The sequence below is a fragment of the Phaseolus vulgaris genome, chromosome 1, assembly GCF_000499845.2.
Source record: "Phaseolus vulgaris cultivar G19833 chromosome 1, P. vulgaris v2.0, whole genome shotgun sequence".
Classification (NCBI taxonomy): domain Eukaryota; kingdom Viridiplantae; phylum Streptophyta; class Magnoliopsida; order Fabales; family Fabaceae; genus Phaseolus; species Phaseolus vulgaris.
This window is the reverse complement of record NC_023759.2, coordinates 44,109,158-44,132,456: the sequence shown is the minus strand read 5'-3', so window position 1 is coordinate 44,132,456 and position 23,299 is coordinate 44,109,158. Positions and strand designations below refer to the sequence as shown.

General features: G+C 31.0%; 1 protein-coding gene and 1 non-coding gene across 2 annotated transcripts; both read left to right on the top strand.

The window, feature by feature from the left end:
- The first annotated feature begins 285 nt into the window (after nt 1-285).
- Nucleotides 286-390, top strand: LOC137816792 (small nucleolar RNA R71). The gene has a single exon (XR_011081893.1). It is a non-coding gene; the product is annotated as a small nucleolar RNA R71 (small nucleolar RNA).
- A 12,946-nt stretch (nt 391-13,336) lies between these two features.
- Nucleotides 13,337-15,529, top strand: LOC137814499 (probable 2-oxoglutarate-dependent dioxygenase SLC1). The gene is made up of 5 exons (XM_068617274.1): nt 13,337-13,462; nt 13,617-13,921; nt 14,100-14,347; nt 14,568-14,901; nt 15,094-15,529. Exons 2-5 carry the CDS (start codon nt 13,628-13,630, stop codon nt 15,340-15,342), a joined length of 1,125 nt encoding a protein of 374 aa, XP_068473375.1. The 5' UTR covers nt 13,337-13,462; nt 13,617-13,627; the 3' UTR covers nt 15,343-15,529.
- Nucleotides 15,530-23,299: the final 7,770 nt, after the last annotated feature.

The window sequence follows — 23,299 nt, the reverse complement described above, 5'->3', positions numbered from 1 at the left end:
TGGGGTAATTGGGTCATATGTGCGGTCAGTTGCTCAAGTTGCTGTGTCAGAATTTTGTTTTGAGCTAGCAATGCATCTGCAGTGTTTAACTCCAATACTCCTCTTTTTTGATGATTTTGTCTATCATGTTGAGCTTGATAGTCAGTTGTGGCCAAAGCTTCTATAATCCTCGTTGCTTGATCTGCATCAACAGCCATCATTGTGCCACCAGCCGCGGCATCTAGGAGCATCTTTGTATTTGATCTGAGACCATTAATAAATATGCTCAGTTGAGCAATATCTTCAAACCCATGGTTTGGGCATTTTCTCAGCATCCTCTTGAATCTCTCCCATGCCTCACAGAAAGACTCTTCTACCCCTTGTCTGAACATAGATATTCAGACTTAGCATTGATGTAGCGAGAGATTGGGAAAAATCTTTGCAAAAATTTTTCCTCCACATCCTTCCATTTGGTTAAACTCTGATTAGGATGAGATATAAGCCACTCCTTTGCTTTCCCTGCCAAAGAAAAAGGAAATAAACGCATGTATATACTCTCAAGATCACCTGATTGGAAACCCATAGTTCCCACCAATTCATAAAAAGTAGCCAAGTGTGTATGAGGATCCTCATGATCCATCGCCGTGAATTGATTGGTACTAATGAGGGTAAGGAATGCAGGCTTCATCTCCAAGGCCCTGTTAGTTGCAGGCACTGCAATGCTAGAAAAGTGTCTAGGCCCTTGATGTATGGCGTAATCTCCAAGAGTTCTCCTAGGAGGTGGTGTTTCCTCCCCCGCCATGTTGTTATTCTCCTGAAAAATATCAATGGAAAAAGAAGAAGATGTTGAAGAATACTCTTTATTATCTTCTTGATTCTCTTTTGTCTTTGATTTTCGATTTTTTCTGGCCACCTTCTCAATTTCTGCTTCAAATAGCAAGTGGTCTTCTGGAATTTGACCTCTCAATATCATATAAAAACAACTAATGCAAGGGTTAGAAGGAAAAAATCACAAGTAGTAACCCCAATTTTATATTTTATATTATTATTTAATTTTTTTTATTCAAAAATTCAAAAATAAACAAGAATTTAAATAGCTAACTAAAATAAAATCAATAAACTACAAATTAAAACTTAAAGATAAAATAAAACAAAAACAAAACACTAAAATGACACTAAGAAAATAAAACAAAGATATTCAGAAAAAAATAAAAATAAAAAATATAACAAAAATAAAAATAAAAATATATAAATAAAATAAAAACTAAAACAGAATAGAAGAAAACAATGAAAACGAGAAATAACTAAAATCAAGAAATAAAAACAGAATAAAATAAATACTAGAAATAAAAACAAAATAGAATAAAACAGATAAAACAAAACGTAAACAACTAACTTATTTTAAAGATACTACGTAAACTAACGTAAAAATACAAGCTAAAACTAGTAATAGATAAATAATTAAAACAAATAAATAAAAACTACCTAAACCTAAATAAAATTACGTAACTAAACCTAAAAAGAACTAAAATAAAATAAAATCAAAACAAAAATCAAACTAAATCTGAAAATAAATAGAAATAACTAAAATCAAAATAAGAATTAAAATAATAACAGCAAATCAGCAAACTAAAATAAAATCAAATAAAATAAAAAAAGAATCTGTAAAAAAAAATAAAAAAAAATAAAAAAAAATCAAAACAATTAAAATATTCACAATATTTAGGAAATTATACTCAACAAATCAAAACCTGTCCCCGGCAACGGGGCCAAAAACTTGATGACTTTTTACGGCAAGTGCACCGCGTTTGTCAGAAGTAATAATTGTCCCTAAAGACGGATATCGATCCCACAAGGAACAGTGAATTATCAAGTACAATAATCGCTAAATATAGAACAAAACAATTAAAAGTATATTGAAAGTGGTTGTGTTGGCGATGATCAATAAGAAAACAGACAAAGAATTAATTGTTTCAATTGGAAAAATAGGGATTAGGTTTCATCTCTCTCCCTCTCATGTATTTTGATTAGCATGTCAATATTAAGTTCTTTAATTGAAATTGATGCCCGTATAAAAATCATTTATATCGATTCCTCGCATATAAAATCCTTAAGAATGTTCCCGAACTATCGATCCCTCGCATAATTATAAGAACAACTTAGAACGAAGCTCATACGTTAATAGCAATTAACATTTCAAGTCTATTCCTAGCACTCAAATATGTTAAGTATTGTTGTTTAGGTCCGAACCCTAAAAATACCTCCCGGTCAGATTTAAGATTCTCAATTTGTCACGGAAAATTAAAAGTAAAACAACAATACCAATAATCAATCAAGAACTGAATATTAATATATAAAATATCACCTCAATACATAAGAGTTTGAGCAGATTACTCCCAATCCCAAAGGGTAGAATTAGCCACGCATACTTCTATCACCTTCCATTCTCCCAATTGGGTTACAATTCACTCTATGGTGTTTTCCTCTCAGTCTGACACACTAAGGTTGAGCCTCTAGCCCTCTATTTATCCTAGTTTTCTAGGGTTAGGTTGTTTCATATGTCGCGCTAATGGGCTAAATGATAAAACATAAAAAAGGCCCAATCTTTCTTTGCATCTTTTTCCATTCTGGGACCTTCTATCTTTATCTTTTTAGCTCAAATCATTCATCTTTAATTCAAATCTCCAATCTTCCTTAGAAATCTGCAATTAACACCAAATTTGAGAATAAAATACTCTTATTCAAATAAAGATCATAAAAAATGTAAAAAGGTATAAATTCATAAATTAGGGATTATTTTATATGTAAATTAGCAATAAATCCTCATAAGTGCCTATATTTTAATATGAAATATTACTGAAATTAGACACTTATCATCGAGCCAAATCGACCTGGGCCCATGTCGAGCCGAGTCAGACCTGACCGATATCGAGTTGAGTTGGTCCGGGTCGATGTCGAGCCGAATTGACCCAGAATGATGCTGAGTCGCGTTGGCCAGGGTCCATTTCGAGTCGTGTCAATCAAGGATCATGTCGACCCGAGTTGACTCGGTTCGACATCGGCCCGGAACAATTTCGAGCATCGTCGACCCGGACCGCTATTGAGTAGAGTCAGCCTAAACTGATGTTGAACTAGGTCGTCCGGGCTGATGTCGAGCGAAATCGGCCCGGACTGACTGATGTTGAACACAATTGACATGGGTCGATGTCGATCGGAGTAAGCCCAAGCCGATGCCAAGCGGAGTCAGCCTGGGTCGATGTCGAGCGGAGTCGGCCCGGGTCGATGTCGAGCGGAGTCGGCCCGGGTCGATGTCGAGCGGAGTCGGCCCAGGTTGATGTCGAGCGGACTCGTCCCGGGTGAGCGGACTTGGCTCAGATCGATGTCGAGGGGAGTCAGCCCGAGTCGATGTAGAGCTGAGTTGGCTTGGGCCGACCGATGTCGACCGAAATCGACCTAGGTGGATGTCAATCGGAGTCAGCCAGGGTCGATGTCAACCGAAGTCGACAAGGACGATGTTGAACGAAGACGGCCCGAGTCGATTTTTGGAGTCGGTTTGGGTCGATGCCGACCAGAGTCGGCACAGGCCGATGTGGACCGGAGATGACCCGGGTCGAAGTCGACCAGGGTTTGTCCGGACCGTTTTTTGAGTTAGCCTATGTCGATGTCGAGCGGAGTCGACCCGGGTCGATGGTGAGGGGAGTTTGCCTGGGCCGACGTCGAGTGGAGTCGACCCGAGCAGATGTCGATCGGAGTTGACCTGGCCCAATGTCGAGCGAAGTCAACCCGGGTCGATGTTGAGCCAAGTCGGCACGGGCCAATATTGACCGAAGTCGACTTGTGTCGCTGTATAGTGGGCTCAGCCCGATCAATGTTGAGCGGAGTCGGCCCTGGTCGATGTGGAGAGGAGTTGGCCTGGGTCGATGTGGAGCGAAGTCGGCCTGGGGCGATGTCGAGCTGAGTCGCCCTGAGCCATGGTTGATTCGCCACTGAACACCCATATAGAGTCAAGTCGACCCAAGTCGAGTCGAGCTGGATCGATGTATAATCGAGTCGACTAGCTTTCATGTCGAGTCGAGTAGGGCAAAATCCCAGTCGAGTCAAGTGAATCAAAGTATATATCGAACTAATTGGGTCCGAAACTTTTCAAACTAAATGATTTAATCTAATTAACAAAGTAAATTTAATTTAATTAACAAAAGATAAATCTCCCATTTTATTCGATCTAAATTGGATTTTGAAAAATCAATCCATCAACACCTTACTCCCTACCTATCAACCATCAATTATTGCAAACCTCTTGTCTCCAATTATATCTCCACTATCATCTATGTATGCATACCACCATATCACACTTCTCCCAAGCCTAATACCATACGCCTAATTAATATCAACTATGAAATTGAATGCAGTGAGAGTAAATAAGTTCAAGGCTTTAAGGGTCAAATAAACAAACACAAGAATGCAAACGAACGGATGCAAATGGTGTCACGTATCCCCGTTAAGCACGTGCTGCTGCTTTCCATACCCGCAACGCTAGCCTTCCATATATGTGAATACATTACTGTATACATATAAACCTTAATTCCCTCCTCTGCATCCAACACACTGCATTGTTTCACACATTATTACCAACCTCATATATGTACCAAAATGAAAAACAAAAGATACAATAATGGACACACATCTATGCCCCAAATCAAAATTTGTCTAAACTATCACTGTCATCATTGCTAATGCAGTTATTATTGGAAGTGAAAGAAATGAAGAACATTCTAATACTTTATTGCTTTCTTGATGTGAGGAAGAAAATAACAAGCTTTTAAAATGTAGTTGTACTGAAAGATTTATCACAATCTTTGATAGAATGAAAGTTTATAAACAATATGAGCATAAAAACCTTGACATTATAAATGCAGTGGCAGGCTCTTAATTAAAACCTTGTTAATGAATACCACCCCATGTTTAAATAAAATGATTTGGCTATTTAAAAATGACAATTAAATCAGATGAATATCCAATGAATTCAGAACTTAAGAAAAATCCAATTAGTTTATGAATGAAAACAAAAGGAGATGCAAATAAACAAATTAAAACTTAATAAGTAAATTTTAAATTTAAGTTAATGTTTTCAACTAGAACATTTAGTTTAGTCACAATTATTTTTAGTTTAGTTATTTTCTAAAACGATAATACTTTGGCTTAAAAGGCATCAGATACGAAGTGCATGCTTATTTTTTCTTTACATCACTTGAAAGGTCATTGCAGGAAAGATGAATAGACCTTGACCACACTAGAAACTGAGAAGCCTCCTCTGTTAATTTTATTGGTGAGGTACCTTCCCTTCAACCACATTCTGTCTTCATTAACATCTTTATCTTATAGGCTTTACAGTTCTATGCTTCTCGTGATCATATATGGTATACATATCATGCTACTCTAACTATCCTACCTTATCTATATTACTATACATGTAGGGTTTCAATTATTTTATTAGCTCAAATTAATGTTGTTTATGCTAATTATTCAACATCACCTAACTCATGAAATGTTATATATGAGATATGATTCATTAGTGATTCAGTGCTTTGGCTAATAGTATATGGATTAACGTGCATACTCACTTAATATCGTTTCTTTAATTAATTCATATATATAAGTACAACAGCATAAGTTCAAAAACTTAAAGTCAACAGCTGTAATGCATGGAGAAGCTTCATTAATTACAATTTCAGTAGTAGACTTTGTTAAGTTAATTTAGTGTATTAAATTAACCAACAAGTGATGTGTGTCAGTATGAATAAAAAATAATTGTGTCAAATAAATATTTTGATATAATAGTTTTATCATGATATATAATTAATTGAATAATATACATGTAAAATTTAAACATTAATAAAAAAATGAGATTTTACATTGATTGGATAAATAGTTAATGTCACATTTTACATTAAGCTATCTCCATAATTAACATAGAAGATGTGGAGTTATATTTTTTTTATCATAAAAAAATTAATAAATATGATTCACTCATGATTCAAAGTGCTCAAACCTTTTTAAAATACAGTATACTACTATGAAAATACAGTACTATAACCCATAATACAGTGAAGATCTGCTATATTTGTTGTACTCTGTCCCAACCATCAAACCAACAAAACACAGCAGGCATACAAGAAAATAAAACTCCCCTCCCAACCCATCAATTACAGTTAATTATAGTCATAATGGACAATGGATGGATGCTTGAAAATTACAGTGAATAGCAAGGAGACAAAGTCCTTCTTTTGAGCTGATACGCTTATATTCTAGATTAGGATTAAGGGCTGGATTCCTTGATAGATAATCTGATGTATGTATAAACATCTTAATGTTTTTAAAGAGATGTAAGATCATCAAAATTATATGTGTAGAATATAACTATGTTTAGGTACTTTATCTGTCAACCTTTTTCTCTAGCATAAAAAATTTCTGTACATTGATTGAAGAAACCGAGTACTTCTATTTATTAAATTTTTATTGCTGATTAAAAAAAAAAATCATAGTTAACTTTGAGCAGAAAACAAGAGATCATACATAATATGTAAATTAATTCAGCCAACTTAAGTCCTGCATTGCACTCTACACATCCTTATTCCATTTTAAAACATTAAAAAATACAATTTTTTTGATCTTGTTTTCCACCAAACTGCCCCTGTTTAACGGTTCTGCATCACCTTCATAGCAGCACCATTGCAGCATTTTAAATGTATAGCAAAACCAGAAGAATCATCTTCACCCAGTGTAATGGAACCAAAACCGTGCAGTAATGTTGCCGAGATAGAGCGTTTGGCATTGGCTTAATATTCCAGCTTTTGTTTCTATGCTATTAAAACTCATCCACTTAAAAGTATCCTCACCATAATCTTTTCCTTCTCCTACTTGGCCTCAGCCTCGTCCCTTTATCACATCTCTCTTCCTCGATTTCTCTTCTGCTAGTTTCTCCCATCTCTGTTCCCTGCAGCAAAAACATCAATGATCCCTTGCTTAACTAGACAAGGGGTTAGACCACCCCTATAACATAGTACGAAAATGGGCCTAGATAATACTTGCCGACAATAATAATGGTCATTGATATCTTTTCGTTCTTTTTTACTTTTTTCGTACTCGTTTCTAGTATTCGGTCGTTCTTCCTTACTCTTTTCGTACTCGTTCTCTGATACTCGGTCATTCCTCCTTGGTGCTCAGTCAGGAGTTAACACACAAAAGTTCTCGAATGATCAAGTAAGTACTCTGTAGTAATAAGAGTGTATGATGTAATTGATAAGAGCGTGCGTTACTCCTTTGTAGAAGCTTATTTATAGTGTTTGTAGTAGACTATTTGATTCATTAGTCGTATCTGGTGCAAATCTTTAATAAATCAGTGTTAACTGATTTTTCGGGTATCACCCAGATTTGGTGGGATACCCTGATTTATAGGATGTTTTCTTACTTATCATTTATTTGACAATTTATTCTTTAATTTGAGAAATCACCTGGTCAGTCAATGATACCGAGTGATGTGAGTGACTCATTCAGTCCATAATATGATTAATCATCTAGTTGGTCAATCAATAATGTCGAGTGTCATGACTCATTTGGCCCGACCCATACAATTTACTTTTAAAATAACTCGTAGACTATTCAAAAAATTAAACTAGTATGATGTTTTCTTTTAAAATAAAATTAAGTAATTTATAAATTTGTATATTTTCTATTTAGTTTTTGTTAATTATTTTTTCTATTAAGTATTTAAAAAATTATATTTTTAAATAAATTTTTTGTTATTTAATTTTTTTTCTTTATCAGTAATAATAAATTAATTAATATTATGTAGAGTGCTCTAAATTCATATCCAAACCCATATAAAAAAGTTATTATTTTTTAAAGTTTTTTTTGTCAAGGGTATGTTATCTTATCTTAACTCAAGTATTAAGAAACATAGAGTTTTGTGATTAATAAGAAATAATATTGTTGTTAATGTAAATAAATATTTTTATGTTAAATAATGAGTTTATAATGGACTCTTAGTGATAGCAACATGCTAAGGGAATAGATAGTTCAACTTAGCTAAAGTCTTAGTTTCAATTTTGAATTTAAATATTATCCTTTCATGAAAATAAAGATAAACAAAGAAGATGTAAAATTATAATACAAAATAATAAAGGTTAAATTTAAGCTAAAAACTAATAAAAAGCATAATAATGATAACTATCCAAATATAAACTATAAATAAATAAAAATATATTAATATTTGAATTAATCAATTATGTTAAAATACTAGATAATTGTGTATATGTTGTTTTCGTTTAAAAACAGGGAAAAAAAACTATAATCCCAAATAAACCACTATCGCATCAGCCAACAAAAAATAAGCCATAGAAGAAAATAAGTTTTTTCAATAATAACCATCGCTTTTATCTTTTGCAGTGCATTGCAGATTGCTTTTCCCTTTTCAAGATGTGAAGTAAAAATGAAGGATTCAAGAAGAATCCGCCAAGGTATTTGTAATAACTTTCAAGTAATTACAATATTATTCTTGCTTAGCTGATAAAAAAGGTAATGATATATGTGGGCATTAATTGAATAAGTAGAATTGAGAGAAACATCTCAATATATTGGACACAATGCAAATGACATGATAGGATTGCCTCTATCCCATAATATAAAACCATAATTTCAGTGTAAGAATGTTTCAACATTTACAAAATATCCTTCAATATATAGTATATATTGACATGTGAGAAACTAGCAGAAGAGAAAAGCATTTTATCAGTTTAGCTTTCAGCTGAATTGGGACAAATCACAGTTAAACAAAAAGCGATTTTTTCCCAATTAAAAACAATTACATTTTATATATAAAAAATATAAAGATCGAACACTTGCCCTAAAAAAGGAAAAAAAAAAAGTAAAATGATATTGTAAAAGAATTTAAAATTATCCACTCCCACTTAAACAAGGGTATAAAAAGTGTTCCTTTAACTTTAGATCATGCCAAAAATTTCAGTAAGTTGTGCACAGTGAAGACAGAAAATGTGCTCCATTTTTTTCTCAATCTGCAATACTTTTTAATCTTCAGTTCATACCAAGGAAAAAAATAGTAACAATGAAGAGTTACTATAATGACAAAGATTTACAAAAAAAAAATTATAATGAAAGAAAGTAACTAAATTAATTATGATTATAAAATATTTTAAAAAAATAAAATCATTTAGATAAAAATTAATTTTAACCATAAAAAATAATTAGTCACTATATTAATTAAATTAAATAATAATTTAAAATAAAAAAAGTATTAATATTTAACATACTTTTTATTATTAATAATTAATATTTAATTTAATATTTAATTAGTTATCAAAATTTTAATTTGATTAATTATAAAGTGTGGAGATGATATCTGGTTTCTATGGGTGGTGCAAGGTACAGATAAGAGAGAATTTGCATTGGAGGAAGACCGGATTATGAGAAGATTTATTATTATGAAATTATAATTATTGGTATACTGAGCTGAGTCACCACACTCTCTAGGAACCCTCCTAGAGAAAACCCAGTACCCTCTAGGAACCCTCCTCTCACCACACTTTTTCAAACTCACAATAATTTTCATCCAACAATCTTCTGGTCAACTCTTAGTCTATCCAACCACACAGCACCCACTCTTGAAACTTGCAAAATAATCATCTCACATTCTAGCTAGTATATTTAATTTTGGCATTTTTCATGAAATTTAAGTATGAGCAATCTTTCATAAAATAATTTAACCCAACATACCACTAAGTTGAATCAGTATAAATTTACTTTGTACTTGAAAGAGTGCAAATTTTACTTAGGAAGAAACTATCCTAACCACATCATTATCATTTCAACAATACATAGTTGGGTATGAAGTCAAAACCAATTGGATTGAGCTGAATTGACACCATATTTAGTGAGTGAACTTAATCATTGTGTCTATTTTATAATTTATATTTAAAGAGACTATTGTACTTATAATTGATGTGCAACATAATAGAATGAAAACTTAATAATTGCCCATGTGGATGTAGGATGCAGTTGGCGATCGAACCACCTTAAATCATGTGTTGTTTATTTTCTGCAGTTGATTTGTGATTGTGTGTTGCTTTCGCGTGTGTTTTTTTCCATCAAGTTTTGCATACATACAACAATTCATTGTTTTTCTTTTCTCATTTCCCATTATAAGAGTTCAAGAAAATAACTTTTGTATATTCAATGAATTAATTAAATGATAGCTTTGTGAATATTCATTGATTTTGACCTGCTCCATATTAATAGGAAAATTTATTACATTTTGGAAAATATAGAAGAATGAATAACTATATATAAAATTACATAAATAGATTTGATCTGATATAATTTGTTATATTTTTATAACTTATGAATGTGATGAATTACTTCGAAATGAATTTGATGACTGATAAATTGATTATTTTCTCAACTGAAAGAACTTCTCGAAGCAGTCCAATTCTAGGAGCTCTATAAATTGACGGTAATTTAAAACGTGCAACCCTTTTAAATAAAAACATGAGAGATGCACTAAGCAGACAAAAGAATTAGTATTAACCCGGTAAAGATTGTGATAATTGTTAATTAGAAGAAATAACTTGGAAAGGTTATGAGTCAAAATCACAATTCAAACAAATATGTAAAAAGTGGTAAAAGTGCTGACAGAGAACACAAGGCTACTTACCCATTAATATTAATATCAGAAATAAGGTAGTGGCTTGCAAAAAGGCTGCTTCAGCCCCGAAACATGAACATTTTGAGTCACAAAAGGCATAAACATGACGTGGAAAGTAAATTTACGTAGGAAGTGAAGATTTGGATTTTCAATTATTAATTATGGCAAACAAACATGTAAACTACCCCACTCCATAGCCATCAAAAATGAACCTACTAGAAGAATAATTACATTGAATTCAAATACTCACCATGCTGTCAAGACAAAAAGGCGTGATAATGAAGGCTGCTATACTTCACTGACTTACCAAACCGGATGAAAAAGAGAAGGAAAATCCAGTAAAATATACATATCATTTATGACTTTTGTTATTTTTTTTTTCATCTTTCACTTCCTTCCATACTATAGATGTACCGGATATTTCATGGATCATGTGGTCGAAATCGATTCTTAGGAAGCCAACAATTAATCTTTAATTAGTCTAATAAAAAGTACGAAATCTTACTTTAATATCGAGTTTAATTTTGCGACCTATTCTAATATATTCATAATGATCCTATAAATATACACTACATCCAAAGATAAATGTACACATCATTGAACAATATTTATTACTTTTACTTATCATATTTTTTTTATTAGCAATAAAAAATAAATAAATGGAAACCACTTCAGGGGTGGTCTAACCCTTATACATAAATAGCTAGCGCCTTACCAACCTCCAACCAAGGAACACCTTCCAACTTAAATAAGGAACAACCAAAGCAACTCAAGAAAGCGTTAAACAACCAGCCTCATACAATCCACTGGGTTCATTACCCAGTTGGGGTACGTAAAGGAACTTTTACTTATCACATACTGAGTTCTAATTTCAGTATCGGAGTTTTGATGACTATTTTCCGGCAAGTGTACCAAGTGAGAAGTAATAATTTGTTTCTAAGGACAAATATCGAACTCACAAGGAACAATTCTAAAATTTCAAGTATAATATTCACTAAATATAAGAAAATAGGTAAAAGTTTGTTGGAAAGTTGTTTGTATTGTGAATTGGCAAGAAATTAAATAAAGCAAAGTAAAATATTTGTATGTGTCGATTGAGAAAATTGAGATTGTGGTTCATCTTTCTCACTCGTCTGTACTTTTTCAAAAGCTTATAATATTCAATCTTGATTGATATTGATTGACGCACATATAAAAATCATTCATATCAATCCCCTGCATACAAAATTATTAAGAGAGAGTCTCCTATACATATTGATTTCTCACATATTTATAAAAACTCATTATCATTACAAACACAGATGTTATAAAACAATTAACATTTCAAATTTATTCCTAGCATTCAAATATGTTAATCACTAACATTTAAGTCAGATGCTTAGAAGTACTTTTCAGTCAAACCTAAGGATCAAAATTATGAATAGTTCAACCTTTGAGAATAAATGATAATACCAATCAAGAATTCAATATTATAGATAAATATCACCTCAATACATAAGAATTTAAACAGATTTCTCTCAGTTTCAAATAAAAGAATTAATCACTCATGATGGCTATTACAAGCATGGACAACAAGAAAAGAAGATCTAGAGTGTTTTTCTTTGACGACTATCTCCTTTAGGTTTCCTTCCTTTGGTTCATCCCAATTTCAATGATGTCTAGGATTATGCCTCACACCTTCTATTAACTTAATTGGGTTTGAGCTAAGTAACATATTTATTCATAATATATCATTTTGCTTCATCTTTCGTTAAATTCCTAAAAATAACACAAAATTGATAATAAATCGTTTTTATAATTCAACTTCTAAATTAGAAGTTGAATTATAACTATTTTATCAATTAAAGTTCATAAGTGTTTATCATTTTGTATGAAATATTACTAAATTATGACATTTATCAAGTTTGCATATACTTCACCATCTTCATCAGAGACCAAATCTCATGTAACACTGATAACTATAAACATTTATAAGGACAAGAAAAGTATTTCTAAATTAGAAGTTGAATTATAACTATTTTATCAATTAAAGTTAATAAGTGTTTATTTTTTTGTATGAAATATTACTAAATTATGACATTTATCAAATTTGCATATACTTCACCCTCTTCATCAGAGACCAGATCTTGTACAACACTGATAACTACAAACATTCAGAAAGACAAGAAAAGTATTTCTAAATTAGAAGTCCATAAGTATCTATCATTTATATGAAATATTACTAAATTATGACATTTATCAAATTTGCATATACTTCACCCTCTTCATCATATACTGGATCTCGTGCCCGATAACTAGAAACATTCAAGAAGTACAAGAAAAGTATTTCCTAGACCATAATAGGGGTACACAAATTGATGTATAGATACTTTACTAAATTGGTGTTTTAAGAGTTTATAATAGTAGAAACAAACAAAAAGAGAGTAATAATAGGAAAGAACAGGGAGAGAGGTAGTAGGTGCTAGGCAAGAAAGAGACACTATCGATTGGCATGGATGGGGTCTTTTGTGTCTGTCTTGCCCTTGGTCTGACTGAACTTTTGTCAACGGTTTTCTTAATAGACTTGGAATAGAAATGGAATCGGTCTTCCGATTCAGAACATTGAAACTGGTTTCTTCAAAACTTGCTGCTCTTCCCTGTCCCACTTTTCCTTCTTCCCTTCACTATATATACATCAATATATTCATATCATTAACACCCATAAAGCTTCTTTTTCAGTTTCTCTTCTTCTAAGCCTCATTATACGCTACCAATTTCTCAACCAAGGTAGTTTATAGCAACTCAATTTAAGCTCATCTTTCTAGTTAGTCGTACAATTACATAAAACTAACAAATTTTGTTGTCTCCAGTTAATTACATGCATGTTGTTACATGATTATAACTGCTTCCACATGGTAATTAACTGGTTTACATTTAGCAGAGCCTATATATATGTCGCCTGCAATGGCACTAAATGAGCAGAGGAGCAAGGATGATACAGCAGAAGAAAAAAGTGGATATGAGAAAGGAGTGAAGCATCTGTGTGAGAAAGGTCATATTCGTTCGGTACCTAAGAAGTACATACTTCCTGTTGCTGACAGACCCACCAAGAGAGTGGAAGATTCGAATGCTTTGAACCAAAATCTTCAGCTACCCATCATTGATTTTGCCGAATTGCTTGGTCCAAACAGGCCCCAAGTCCTTCAATCCTTAGCCAATGCTTGTCAACAGTATGGATTTTTCCAGGTAATTATCAGTGTTTCGTGCATGGACTAATGATGCATAAACAACGAACATTAAATATACAAAGAACTAAGCTTTAGGGAAATCATTTTCGTGAAGAATATCAAACAATGATTAATTAGTATTAGAACGTGATGTTTGTGCTTGTGATGCTGAAGTTTGTTGTGTTGTATTGATGCAGCTGGTAAATCATTGCATATCGGATGATGTTATAAGGAGCATGATAGATGTGAGTGGGAGGTTCTTTGATCTCCCTTTGGAGGAGAGAGTTAAGTACATGACAACTGATATGGGAGCACCGGTTCGATGTGGGACCAGTTTCAGTCAAACCAAAGACAAAGTGTTGTGTTGGAGGGATTTCCTGAAATTCCTGTGCCATCCCTTACCAGATTTCCTCCCCCATTGGCCTGTTTCACCAGTGGACTTTCGGTGAGCAGAATACTACAACAAACAAGCTTAAACTCAACATATAAATAATGTTTTTACCCTCTTGAAAGTGTTTACACAGATTTTTCTTTTCTGCACATGCCCACATAACAATTTTTATGATTAAGAGCTGTGATGCAAGTGGTGGCTGGTGTCACATGCCAAATGATACATTAACAACTAACATTTTCCGTCTGACTTTTATGTTTTTATTTAAAACCAGGAAAGTGGTTGGCACCTACGCAGAAGAAACCAGACATTTGTTTCTGGCGGTAATGGAAGCGATTCTAGAGAGCTTGGGAATAATGGAAAAGGAGGAAGAAGAGAATGTTATGAAAGAGTTTGAAAAGGGGAGCCAAATGATGGTGGCCAATTTCTACCCACCATGCCCTGAACCAGAACTTACCTTAGGTATGCCCCCTCACTCCGACTATGGCTTCCTCACACTTCTCCTGCAAGACGAGGTAGAAGGGTTGCAAGTCCAATACCAAGACAAATGGGTCACTGTTCAACCCATTCCCAATGCCTTTGTTGTCAACGTTGGTGATCACTTAGAGGTACCTATACTCCTTCATTTTCAAAATTTGGGAACATGCACACCATGCATTTTTACTGCTTTCTTCTTACTTCCGGACAAAATTGTTGGACTCTGTAAAGAGAAACGAGTCAGTAAACTACAATAACATAAATAAATGTTTGTGTTTATGGTTTTGCATTGGTCATTTAACTTTTGTGTTGGAATTGATTAGATATATAGCAACGGAAAATACAAGAGCGTATTACACAGAGTAATGGTGAATGAAGTTAAGAGCAGGGTGTCTGTGGCTTCGCTTCATAGCCTTCCATTTAACTGCACAGTGAAACCGTCGCCAAAACTCGTTGATGATGAAGCCAATCCCAAGCGTTACATGGACACAGATTTTGCTACCTTTCTTGCCTACGTATCCTCCCATGAGCCAAATAAAAAGGATTTTCTGGAGTCAAGAAAATTGCACTGATGTATCCAAAATTAGAAACCAAAATAATCGGCTCCGGTCGAGAGTTAACTTTTTAATATTTTAAATAATCGCATTCAAAGTATTTTTTTTGAGTTTTTGAGCACTGTAACAGTTTTGTCCTTCTAAAAAAGGAAGATGTATATAAATTGTCACTGGTCTCGACTCTTTAGCATCTCAATAATTAATTAATACATTCGAGGTATTGTGAACTTTGAAATTTTTGAGTCCATATATGTGAAGATCGTAAACTTTTTCCTTTAACTCGCAGACTTTTAAATACACCTATCTCTGCCAAAGTGTGGACAATACCTTAATATCGGCTTTTAAATACTCCTACATCCACGAGAGGTGTACAATACCTTAGATCGGAATAATATCGATGTTTTGTTTTGTGTATGATCAAAAGAGTTGTAGAATAAAATTTTGAAAATTATGATTGGGTTAATTTTGAAATTGGTATTTGTTTATTTAATTTAATTATTAAGGAATTAATAGGATATGAGGGTCTTTACTTTGAGATGAACATCTCTTTACGTGATTAAACTGATTAAGACATATAAATAAATTAATAAGTTTAACAGTAGTTCTCAAAATTATAATCAGATGAAATATAAAACTGTAGAAACATACATCGATGAACAAAAATGTAGCTTATTAAAAGTGAGGCAAAAAGGAAAATGTGAAGTTTTTATAAAATTTAATTAGAGAAGTTTCTGCTATATTAACTATTTAATTAATCAACAATGTAGATTAGTATTAATCAATTGTTAATTTGGGTGTATTAAATTTGAACGGTTTCTGCATTAAAAAAAATGAAAAGAAAAGGACCAATTTAAACTAACATGGTAACTTATTAAATTCGAGCAATATTCTTTTAAAAAAGCTTTCTCATTTTATTATAATATATTCACCGAAAGCTTTCTTCTAGCTTAGAATGCAGTTTGTATCCTACAACTTTTCATTTATTTGGTAACTATGCAAATGTATTAATAGTAATTTGGCCAAAAATACTTAAACAACCTGTTTCCAAACAAATGAAACAATATTTTAGATATTTAGATATGGTTTTGTTGTGTGGGTTCAAAGGGTTGATAAAAAAAAAGTATTGGACAAAAGTGATCTTTGAAATCTAGATTGGGATAAAATGGCATTGAAGAAAATCATTGCATAATTTCGATTTGCCTATGATAATGGATACGCCTTCAGGAGGTACTCATTTTTTTGACAATGACTCATGTTGCAGAAAAATAGTAAAACTCATAAAATATATTTAGAATTTTGAATCTAGCATCTACAACAAAACAATTACACGTTTAAATGTTTGTGGTGGATTGTCATAGTTTGCAACTTTTTCTTTGGTTTAATTTGGTTTTGTGATGATTATCTGGTGTTTATTTGTATAGCTGCTTAATACAGTATAACCATCGAGTCTTACTTTTTGTTATCTGTTTCTTCTTCTTTAATGTAAATGGGTTACTTGCTCTTATCTTTCTCTTCACTTTAGTTTCTTCTTCTCTAGGGTATACAAGTTTGACACCCCTTGTACCAATCACCATTTATATACATTTCTTCTTCTTGCTGATAAATTTTTTTAAGCTAAATAAGTTACTACTAATCTTCCATTAGAATATAACAAGTAATTTTTTCATTAATATCTAATACAATGTTGTTATTGTGCAAAGGTATTTTTGAGTTATCACGTGATGAAATTCTCTCTTTCTATGCTTGAATTAGTCATAAATAAGTACAAAATTTATTCTCTTTTTATTAAGTTCACTCATCTTTATAGTTGAAAAAACTCCTCACAATATATGAGGTATTGGAAAACGGTTTTAAAAAATTATGAATTAGTTGGTCGATTTCCATAATTCTCGTACAGGATCTCAATTAGATCTCTAAAAATGTGCTTAAGGGATTTGAGGGGTCGATCTCCTAGAGACCAATATTCTCAAAACTGATGACTAGAGATCATCATTCGGGTAATAGGAAGCTTGAGAGGTTTCCCCTAGAGTTCATCCTTTAAGCGATAAGAGACTTGAGAGGTTGATCTCCTCAAAATCGATGATTAGATATCACTCTTCGAACGATACCTTTTATGATCAACTATTTATATATACAACCACTTATATTTGTCTCTATTAGGACGGTACAACTGTAAAATGTGCATTAAATAACAATAAAAATTCTATAAAAATAATAAAATATCTTTGTATATGAAATAACTTAACTTCCTCCAATAAATCTTTAACCCACAGGCCTAGATTTCAATGCATATATTATTGAGTTTACTATATAATACCTTAGTCATCACCTCGATTTAGATGAATGTGGCATATTGACATGTAACCTAACATCATAACAATTATTCTTGGAGTTTTGTTTTATTTAAAAGCATATGTATGCGATTTCTTAAACGAGAAAGTCTTTTGGCCTAGTTTTAAATTTGTTTTATCAGCAAAGTAACCTAATTCTAGATATCATGTCATGTTCATAGAAAAGAAAAGAAAAGGACAATTCTTCACCACCTACTATTTATTTGTCCCTATTAGTGTGTTTTGTGCATTCATAAAGAGAGAGTTGATGCAAGACTTTGAATATGGCACACCACAATTTTGAAAGTGTCTTCTACGCTATCGCATTAATATGGTACGTGAATTTTCTAATGTCAAATACTACCATATTTACCAATAAGAAAAACTACAAATATAGCACATTTTGATAACATTTACTTCTCAACAAGACCACTCAATGCATTAGAATATCTCATATACCTATTTAGATTTTTTTTTCACAAATAATTGACAAAAATTTAGTTCACTATATATAAAAATTCTATTCTTTAGACATAAAAAAGATTAACACCGTTTTTAAAATTTACAAATAATTATTGTTTTTATCCTTTTTTTATACACTTATAATATGCCTCAGAATAAAAAGAGATACCTAAATTATTGTCCCACTTTGATGTCAACCAAAATATTTTTATCGTAAGACATCTCTGTCTACTTTGCATAAATCATGACTAATTCCTCTACTCTCTCTGTCTGAATTTTAATTTTACATAAATACCTTTTTCTGTCTGAAATATTATTTTCTCAATATGCTTTGTGTATGGGTCCCATAGGACTTTCTCGTGCGTATAATTAAGAAATTTCAATGAAGAAATTCAAAATTATATGAAGAGGAATATTATGCATGCAAACAAAAACAATAAAAAAAATATCGTATTGCTAGATTCCTCACATAACAGAAATAATAGCATAGCTTCCCCTATAATTATCTTGAAATTCGTGTGTCTGTAAGTTTTGCAATATCAAAACTATATGATTAGTTAAAATTAAAGATTAAAATATTCATAATATATAAATAATTGTAAATTTTAAATTTATTTTATAAAATTTAATGGTTGGAAACTAAAAATTAAGACATTTTATTTTAAATTAATTTTATAAGATTTACTTAAGTTTAAATTCTATTTTTTAATAAAATTTTGTTTATATTTTTAATATTATTTGGATTAATTAAGATACTTTTAATATTCTTGGTCTTAATTTGCAGAAGAATGGAAATGGGTGAGAAATTTAGAAATCAGTGTTTTAATCCTATGATGAAGATGTAAAGTCTGAATTAGAGGTATTTAGTTGGACCGGTGCAGTATCATTTTGTACTATACTATATTAATTGACTAATCATTTGCTTATTATATGTCAAAAAAATGGTCCCTATTGTACCTTGCCGTCAATTTGGCTTCATGTAAATGAGTGTTCACACTAATTTAAGAGAGGTGTGAAGTGTGAAGTGTGAAGTGTGAAGTAAGTATTAAAAAAACATTGTCAACACCCTACAATAATTTTATAAATTATCTTAGGTAATCACCAATAATCAATGCAAATTCACGACTAATCAAGATGCACACACTAGTTTCTCATAACTTCAGATCTTAGGCGTGTATGCTAATTCTCACTTTACAAGTTATGTTTTTATAAATATAAGTTAAATTTAAATTTATTTTTTAATATTAATTATGAAAGAATGGTATAAGTTTTTTTTATATATATATTGTTTTCCTTAAGTGCAAATCCTTCACATATTTAAACAAAAAAAACATAAGAATAAAAAATGAAGGAAAGCAATTAAACTCAAATTTTATATACATTGTTTTCGGTGAACAAAATATATAAATAACCATTGAATTTATTGTAATTTTTTTTCTTGTTTATTATTCTTTTGTTTTCTCGTTTGAACCCACCTTGCAACAAACTAAATATAGTTTTAATACCAATTATTATTTTGTACATTGATGGGCATTGTAGCTAGCTACTAAATTTATTTTGTTTAGTTCATAATCAAACTAGTTTTCTTTTGTGGAGTCTCCTTTTTAGAGGATAATGAAGCTCTAGTTGAAAGAATTATTTTACTATTGTTTTCGCGCCAATAAACATTATAAAATATAAGAGTAAAAGAGGTTAATTTTCAAACGGGTGTAAATTTACTTCGAATTTCTGCAAATAGACAAATTTTTTTAATCCTAAAATTAGATAAATCATATGAAATACGATTTAATTTTTAAAAAATCACCAATTTTTTTAAAAGATTTTACTAAATTTCAAAGATTTCGTATTCATTATATATGAGAAAAAAAAGAGTTTATTCATAAACCGTACATGAAAAATACGATTTTAATTACGAAATCTTATATTTCAAAAAACTGATTTTATAAAATAAATTATATATAAATGGTATATTGAAATCATGATTAATATTGAAAATTGTACATGCTATATACATTTTGTAAAATATAATTTGTTATAATTAAAATGTTTTTATATATTTAAAGAATATAGGAAGAAGTTACATTCTTTAATGTTTTGATATTATCTACACTAGGGGAAACACAGGTGTGGTTGCTTGTGTATCCACATTTTTCTCTTCTACTCAATTTTTATTATTATAGAAATTTAACATATATACACAAATAATTTTGGATGAGTTGAAATTGAAAAGAAAAAAAATAATATGTAAAAGAAAATTGATGAATTGATTAATCAACCTCTTTTTTCTTCTTCTCTGGATTGAGTCTGGTTTAAGTTTCTCTTCTTCTTCAAGTTTTTTTTTCTTGCATTGATAGTTTTGAGATTGGAGAATATGATGATGTTCACTTAAGGTTATGATTAGCTTGATGGTAGATACAAAAGAATAGTGACTTTACCAAATAATAGAGTTGCTTGTGAAGAGAGTGATTAGAAATGAAACTTATTTTATTTGATATGTGAGATTTGGTATGAGAACCGAATGAGGGTGAGAGTATCATCTTTCTCTGTTGTTGCCTTAAAATAAGGAATTAAGGGAAGTGTGAGGAATTAGTTTGCATATAAAAACGGTCAATTAATATTAATTTAAAAATTTAAAAAATAATTTTATTTTTTAAGTAATTTCTATAAAATGACAAATACTTCATTGTATTAATAAAATGAGATATATTAAACAATAATCGAATCAGAAAAAAAATTGTATACACCAAAAAACAGTTATTTTAAGAAATCATTTTTTTATCAGCAATAATAAATAAATAAATAGAATCACTTCATGAGTGTTTCAACCCTTATATATATCAAGACATTGTAACACACCTCTCCAAAACACTACTCCCAATCGAGGAAAAAAATCACCATCTAACATAAAACAACCCAGAAACAACCATAGCCTCTAAAGGGAATAACAAGGTAACCCAGCAAACAAACAAACTAAAAGCCTCTTAAAGAACATCCAACCCAAACTCACAAACAACCATCACCCAACCCACACAAGAAAACCAACCAAAGAAAACAATAATCGAACAACTTATAACAAATTAAGACAAGACATAGGAGTCAAACACCAATCAAAAAAGGAAAAAGAGCAGTGGGAACTTTAGAGGTAACCCAAGACCAAACATTCAGTTGGGCCAAAGAAAAGATTTCAAGGTGATCCACCACTCCACCGTTGAAAATGATCTTCTTCTATGATTCCAGATCTCCCTTACCACAACAATCCACACGCTTCCCAAGATTGAGTTGACAAATAAAGATTACATAAAGAGAATTGAATAAAATTTGAAAAGTGATCAATGGGAGCAGCCGACACCAAACCTAACCATGAGAGACACTGGTTCCAAACTAACCAGACAATTCTACAGCAAAAAAAAATTATTCATAGATTCTCTTGTACCCCGCACAAGCAATAAATAATATTGTCAATCACCATCCGACGCCTAACCAGGTTAACTTTAGTAACAATCTTATTTTCCAACACCCTACAAACCAAAACCTGAGCAGCATGTATCTCTATATATAAGTATTGATAATGATAAATATGAAATCTTTGAAATTTAATAAAATCTTACAGGACATTGGTGATTTATAATCAAAGACTTTTTTAAAATGAAATGGTATTACATGCATACGATTTATTCAATTCTAGAATTAAAAGGAAATCTGTCCATTTTGCAAAAATTCAAAGTAACGTGTATAAATTAAAGAAGGGGAAACCAAAAAGTTATAAGAACAAATTGCTAAATAAGTTTAATTAATGAAAGGAATGGGAGGGTGTAAATAGTTGTGTTTTTTTGGTACAAGACAAGAAGATTAACTCCGTCGTGTTTGAAAGTGGAAACAGATATTTTAAGCCGCCATGCAGAAGGTCTTTGGTAAATCCATGCAGTAACGAAGATGCATGCAATGTGCGAAGACCTTGACCTTCATGGGATTGGTACCAGTTTTCTGCCAAATTGACTTCACCAACCTATAAATAGCCACGTCGGCATTCATGTTTTTAACAGTTGACAGAATTTAAAAATTTTAAATTCTCAGTCCATTAAAATAGTCACTCCCTTTTGTTGAAGAAAAGAAAAACAAATTTGCATAAAATTAACTATACATTTTTTTTTTAATTCATGTATGACTTTAAAAGTAAACACTGTATGCATCATGACACAGGGTTTTGTTTATACACTGTATATCTTAGTTTCTGAATTCTAGAATTTTTTATTTATTTCTTTATCTTTCAACACTGAACAAGTTACGTTTGTTGCTGACATAAATAATAAAATCAATTTAAAAAATAGCAAGTAAAACTAATATTCTTTAAGTTTTGGTTAAAATATTGTTTTAATCTTTTGAATTTATGTCAAATTTTATTTTAGTCTATTTTAGTTTTTTAAATTAAAAAAAGTGAATTAATATCTCTAGTTTTGAATTTAAAACTTTTGTTTTCTCTGACTCTTTTATGAAAAAGATTAAGACATGAAAAAGTAAATTAAAATTTATAATGCATAAAAGAAGTAATTATTCTAAGATTAAATTGTAGTGTACTGCATTTTTACATTATCAAACCATTATAGCAAAATAAAATCAATAAACTTATTCTATGATTACATATGTTATTCACGACAGCACAGTTTGTAAATTTACAAAATGCACGGGGCGTAAGTTTAATATATTTCTCTAATATAGTTTTATTAATTGGATGAAATTAATATTATGGAAATATTAGTTGATATTATTAAATATGTACACTATACTACAAATAAAATACTGAAATGTATGATTTTTTTTTTATAAGTAACAATGGAAAGAAAAAAAACTAAAAACTTTTTCGTTTTTAGTTGTTGTTTGTCCTTAATAATTTATTCAAAATACTTTGTGATGAGATTTTTCAATAAAGAAAAAGAGTCTGCAGTCTTTTTAAGCTTTGAATATTTATAAATGACCACGACAAACTTTAATTAGTATACTATGTTTAACCACCATAGAATAGTGACATGTAGAAATACAATCTTTTTATTGTTGAGATATCAACTGTCCATTAAAGTATTCTGTAAAAAAGACTGTAACTATATATATATTATCTTTATTAGTTTCCATAAAAAATAAATAAACTTTATTTAAAACTATTTTAAAGACTTATGCGCATAATTTTT

Coding starts and splice junctions, on each gene's coding strand:
- LOC137814499 (XM_068617274.1), top strand. CDS start 13,628: ATGTCGCCTGCAATGGCACTAAATGAGCAGAGGAGCAAGGATGATACA. Junction 14,348..14,567: donor GTTTCACCAGTGGACTTTCG/GTGAGCAGAATA, acceptor ATTTAAAACCAG/GAAAGTGGTTGGCACCTACG. Junction 14,902..15,093: donor ACGTTGGTGATCACTTAGAG/GTACCTATACTC, acceptor GGAATTGATTAG/ATATATAGCAACGGAAAATA.